General features: G+C 38.9%; 1 protein-coding gene across 1 annotated transcript; it reads left to right on the top strand.

Moving 5' to 3' along the window:
• The first annotated feature begins 3740 nt into the window (after nt 1-3740).
• On the top strand, nt 3741-4760 carry LOC107802338 (uncharacterized). The gene has a single exon (XM_016625812.2). It carries the CDS (start codon nt 3741-3743, stop codon nt 4758-4760), a length of 1020 nt encoding a protein of 339 aa, XP_016481298.1.
• Nucleotides 4761-6039: the final 1279 nt, after the last annotated feature.

Here is a 6039-nt window from a genome sequence, read left to right as displayed (position 1 = left end):
AAATTTTAAAAAATTACAAAATGCATCTTCAAGTGAAAATTAAAAATTTTATGAACAAACTCTGATTTAAAAAAAAGTATTTTTTTTTTTAAAAAAGGGAAAAATTTCTTATGTCCAAACGGACTCTTAGTCTCTACTGCATTCTCGTTAAGAATGGGTTTAAGTGCGATTTTGTATCTGATAAGGTTGTAATAAGTAAGAATGAGATGTTTGTAGGAAAAGGTTACCTCACTGAGGACCTTTTCAAAATGAATGTAATGGTCGTTGAGAATAATAAAATTTCAACTTTTTCTTACTTACTCGAGTCAAATGATTAATGGCATAAACGTTTGGGACATGTCAATTATAAAACCTTGCGAAAAATGATTAATTTAGAAGTATTGCCTAAGTTTGAATGCGACAAATCGAAATGTCAAATATGTGTGGAGTCACAATCTTATTATATTAAGACAGTACTTGGAAAATTCAAGTACTTAGATTTTAAAGTTGCAAAGACTCCAATTGACTTGAATCTTGCACTAGCAAAGAACAAAGGCCAAAGCATATCACAATTGGATTATGCTCGTGTGTTGGACTGTTTAATGTATATCATGAATTGTATAAGACCAGATATAGCTTGTGCTATAAGTAAATTGAGTCGATACACGAGTAATCTAGTTCAATCTCATTGGATGGAAATGAAACGAGTTTTGGGGTATTTAGAACATACCCAGGACTTTGCTTTGCACTACAATGATTATCCTGCGGTGATTGAGGGATACTATGATGCAAATTGGATCACCGGTTTAACTGATTCTAAGTCCACCAGTGGATATGTATTCATTATTGGTGGATGAGCGGTATCTTGAAAGTCGTCCAAACAAACTTGTATTGCCCGCTCTACAATGGAGGCTGAGTTCATAGCCTTAGATAAAGCCGGTGAAGAAGCTGAATGGCTCCGAAATTTCTTGGAAGACATTCCATTTTGGCCCAAACCGTTGGCACCAATATGCATATATTGTGATAGTCAAGCGGCAATTGGAAGGGTTGGGAGCGTTATGTATAACGGTAAATCTCGTCATATACGACGAAGACATAAAACCGTTAGGCAATTACTCTCTAGAGGAATTATCACAAGTGACTACGTAAAGTCAAGCGATAATGTGTCGGATCCATTTACGAAAGGCCTAACTAGAGAGGTAGTTGAGAAATCATCGAGAGGAATGGGACTATGGTCGAAGACAAGTTATTGTGGCGGTAACTCTACCTAGAAGACTGGAGATCCCAAGATTTAGGTTCAAGGAGATCAAACAAAGTCGTTAATGACGGTTTAACATTGTCAACTAAAATTTTGGTCCATTCTGGTGATCAGACAATGTTCAGTACCAAGGATAAATCATTAAGATTTTTAATGATTTCTAAATTTGATACGGGGTATATCAAATAGTGTATCTATGGGATGACACGTTTAGGAATCATCTATGTAAGTGTGAAGTGCTAGCCGCTTCAAGGAGAATTTTGTAAGGCCAGTTCTTTATGCACTTATGAAATCACGCGATGTTCATGGCTGAAACGAACACAACAGTGAGAACCAAAGACGGTTAAAGGTTTATTGTGTGACTTATGGTTGTCTAGGTATACACCAAAGTTCGACGGTTCAAAAATATTACATTTACCGATTGACCGAGTATATCCGACATAAGTTCACTACGGAAAGTTCAAAAGGAAACCTACTTATCTAGATGCGATTAATCCTTGCTTGCGAATCGCACAGTTTTCATGCATATTTTCGTGATATAGCCATTCCCCATTCATGTGGGGGATTACTGAGTTAAGCTTGGTTTAGCTTAAAAGAGAGTGAATGAGAAATGAAGGGAAAATAAAATATTTGAGTTTCCCTCATTGACAAAGGGACATTGTCCCATATTGGAGGAGGAAAAGACTTTTGATGGGTATATATATAATTGCTCTTCTTCTAGCTCTTAAAGAGTTATGAAGAAGGCAAGCCTCGCGCCGTCGTTGTCGTCGCTCGCTCGGCTCGGCTTCAGATTTGTATTTGGATTTGGATTTGGACAAATGATCGATTGATTGATTAATTTTTGGATCAAATTTATTTGTTAATATTAAGATTAACATAATATTATTTTAATCCAAGTTAGTCGTTTTTGTAACGGTAAATTAATTTTACTCAGCGTTTTGATTTCCCGTTTTGCTTTACATAACTAGCCATTTACGTAATAGCCGTTCTTACGCAAACACTCACAACAGTCACTCTGAAGAGTTGCACCTCTTTATTTAAACCCAACCTGATGGCTATAAATAGTAGACCATTCCTTCAAATTTTACTTATGAAATTTCTGAATTCTCCTCTTCCTTTATGCATTGTTTTAACTATAAACAAAGCAACAATAAGTGTGATTTGCTACCGTTCATTGTGTTCGCTGAAACACTCGGGTTTAAAGTACCACTACACCACTGTGTAATCCGTTCTATCCTGAGAGGAAATAATCCACAACCTCGGGTACTAAGAGGGGATTAAGTTTCTTAAGGAAATACTGTGAATTCAATGAGCTCGAATTAAATTCTATTTTTTCTACATTTCTGTTTATACGTTGTTTTCTTCTCCAGAACTATTTTACAACTACATTCTATTAACAAATGTTTCAATCAAATATGCGGAGTAGTAGGATCCGAAGATAGACATCAGAAAACCGTGCAAGTGCTAATGTTAAGCTTTGATCAAATTCTAGATACATACAAAACAAATATTGAAAAAGAGTCTTTAGAATTTTTGAAATACCAAAAGGGTCATTTCATTTGAAGACAAGTAATGCATGAATTAACAATGCAAAAATTAATAATACAAAAATTATTTATGCAGTGATTAATAATAATGCATGAATTATTACGCAGTGATTGATAATGAATGAATTATCATTAAATAAAAACTACTTGCTTTATGGACACTTTTGTTTTTGAATAAGCTAATACTTAGATTGCTAATACATATTTTATTCTTTCACATTCAATCCCACATACAATAATACATCATTTTCACATAATATTACTTATAAGATGGTATAAAATTACAACCAAATAGTCTTACTATAAATTATGCTAAGTTTAATGAGGAGATTAATTTGCCTCATTCAAGCAATCAAACAATGTATTTAATTACGGTGAATTTAACGAGAGAGATGAATTCTCCCATTCAAACAATCGAAAGGGGCTAAGAAACTTCAGTTGGCTCAATACCGTGCAATTGAAAAGACTAAGCTCAAAGGCCAATCTTAAAGGAGAAAAAGAGATTAACGAAAAACGAAGAGATCACGCGACAATATCGAAGCAAAATTATTAAAGAGAAGAGTGTGTCGCCGCCAAGTCTAGCTCCGCCCACAAGAAACGCCAAAAGGCCCATTCAAATTATTTTTAACTCCTCTGCCTTTTGGGCGGTGGGCGCCGAACGCAACAGCACCCGGTCAACATTATTACGCCCTCCGCGCACGTTAGCCTCCCCCGCACCCTCACCCACCTTTAGCGGTGGCCTCTCCCCCCTCTTTCTAGATCTCCACATCAGCCGCAACCCTCCTTTTAACCTAACTTATCACCTTTCTTTCATTATGCCTCCGCTCTCCTCCGCCTCCCACCACCCATCGCCAACATCTAATACATCTCAACACTTAAATAATTTCCCACATCATTACAAATTTCTAATTGATCTCAATACATAAGTAATTCTGTGTGTTAGGGTTATCTCAACAATGGCGACTCTATCTTCATCAACACAACATTTCTCAAACTCCCAATCAGAACTACCCTCAGCCAACGTCACGGTGGCGGTGTCATCGCGCCGTCTTCCGCCGCCATGCTGGTCTCACGACGAGACAATAGCCCTAATTGATGCTTATAGAGACAAGTGGTATTCCCTAAGCCGGGGAAATCTCCGGGCTAATCACTGGCAGGAAGTAGCTGACGATGTTGCTGCTAGATGCCCTGGTGTTGATCCGCCGAAGACGGCTGTGCAGTGCCGTCACAAGATGGAGAAGCTTCGGAAACGTTACCGTACTGAAATTCAACGCGCTGCTCCTTACGGCGGCGTTCGATCCCACCGTTATTGCTCTGCTTGGGTCCTTTTCAAGCGTATGGATGCAATGGAAAGGGGTCCTAATGCTGTTTCTAGTGATGAAGAAGCTGATGAGGATGTTGAAGATTACCGTCAAAACAGTGTTAAACTCATAGGAGATTTGTATGGTAACAACAATGTGAACACTAGTAATAATCGGAGTAGTAGTAGTTTTCAAGGGGTTGTGAGTAATGGAGGAGGTGGGTTTCGTATCAGGATACCGGGGATGCCCGGAGCAGCTCCGCCAATGGCGAAACCATATAGTAGAATGGAGGATTCTGGAGTTGAAAACCCTAGTAATTTTGGGCCAAATAATTTTGGGCCTGGTAAGACGTTTAGGGGGGATGGGTTTGTGAAGAAGGCTGATATGGGGAAAAGGGTTGCTGGTGAAGGAGTGGGCCCAGTGAGGGAGAAGAAAAAGGAGGACCCGATGGGGGAGATGGTGGCGGCAATAAAGGTGTTAGGGGATGGATTTGTGAGAATGGAGAGGATGAAGATGGACATGGCAAGAGAGTTGGAAGAGATGAGAATGGAAATGGAAATGAAAAGAACTCAGATGATACTCGAATCGCAGCAGAGGATTGTGGAGGCTTTTGCGCAGGCGCTATCAGAGAAGAATCATAAGAAGCCTAAGAGAATGCCAGCTCATGAATGCTAAAATTGCCTTTTTTGGGTGAATCTTTTGCAGCATTGAATTGCAGAATGCATACTCGGGCGATGTATGGGTGAAGCTAATTTTGCATATTTTGTGAGCTGGAATATCCCTTTCCCCTCCTCTTGGTATTTAATGTAGAATTGGTTAGAGCAGGACCTTATTACTTATTAGTTCGTTGGTATAGCAACTTTTGTTATGAATTTGTTCTAGCATTGCCTGATACTTGTTGCATTAATTATCTAACTCGGTGCGTTTAGAGCAGAGTGTGTTGCTCTAGTGGTGAACACCCTCCACTTCCAACCAAGAGGTTGTGAGTTCGAGTCAACCCAAGAGCAAGGTGGGTAATTCTTGGAGGGAGGGAGCCGAGGGTCTATCGGAAACAGCCTCTCTACCCTAGGGTAGGGGTAAGGTCTGCGTACAAACTACCTTTCCCAGACCGCACTAGTGGTATTATACTGGGTTGTTGTTGTTGGTGGTGCGTTTAGAGCAGAGTTTCTGACATTGGATCCGTTAGTAGTTTGTAGTGCATGTTTAACATGGTTAATGGCTATTATGCTGCTGTTATTCAAATGCAATACCCCAGTGCTTGAAACGCTATTGCACATTCAGGATTTTTTGTTTTGTTTTGCGCTAAAGTTATGGTAGCTTGTTCTGCTCCTAATGGGATAAGCTATGGTTTTTCTTAGTAAGGCTAATGTGAAATGCTATGTTCTGGTGTTAGAAAAACAATTATAACGCGGGCATATCGTGGTTGCATGCTGACAGTTCAAAGAGAACAGGTAAAAGAAAAGATGAGGTAAGATTTATTCCAAAAGTGACAAACTGTTAGCCATTTACTTGTGCTGAAGCACTAATGCGATTAAAACTTACTCTTTGATGAACTCTGGCTTGTCACGAGAGTGATCGGAGACCTGCCTGTTCTATGTTCTGTTTCTAAATGCATTCTCTGCATATCATTACACAGCCATTACATCTGTATTCTGTATCAAGCAGTGCCAGAGCACTATCTAAATGCCTTGGCTGAACAATGTTACACAAACCTCGCAACTGTAAGAAACGACACTAATGAGCCACATTCTCTTATTTTCTATACATTATTAGGTTACAAGATACAAGAGTTTGGGTCCCAAATTCTTTTTGATATGTTAGTATTTGAATGGTAATAGTAACATTGTTAAATATAGGGATTCGTGGGTCTGTTTCAAAGAAGAGTCACTTTTCTCAGACTCTTGTTGTTTCAGGAAGTAGAAATTTGGATCTCTTCATGAAATGTGAATTGCCT

This window comes from Nicotiana tabacum, chromosome 19, assembly GCF_000715075.1.
Source record: "Nicotiana tabacum cultivar K326 chromosome 19, ASM71507v2, whole genome shotgun sequence".
Taxonomy (NCBI): Eukaryota; Viridiplantae; Streptophyta; class Magnoliopsida; order Solanales; family Solanaceae; genus Nicotiana; species Nicotiana tabacum.
This window is presented reverse-complemented; position numbering and strand designations above follow the sequence as displayed.

Bases quoted from the DNA above. Each gene is read 5' to 3' on its own strand.
- LOC107802338 (XM_016625812.2), top strand. From the start codon at position 3,741: ATGGCGACTCTATCTTCATCAACACAACATTTCTCAAACTCCCAATCA.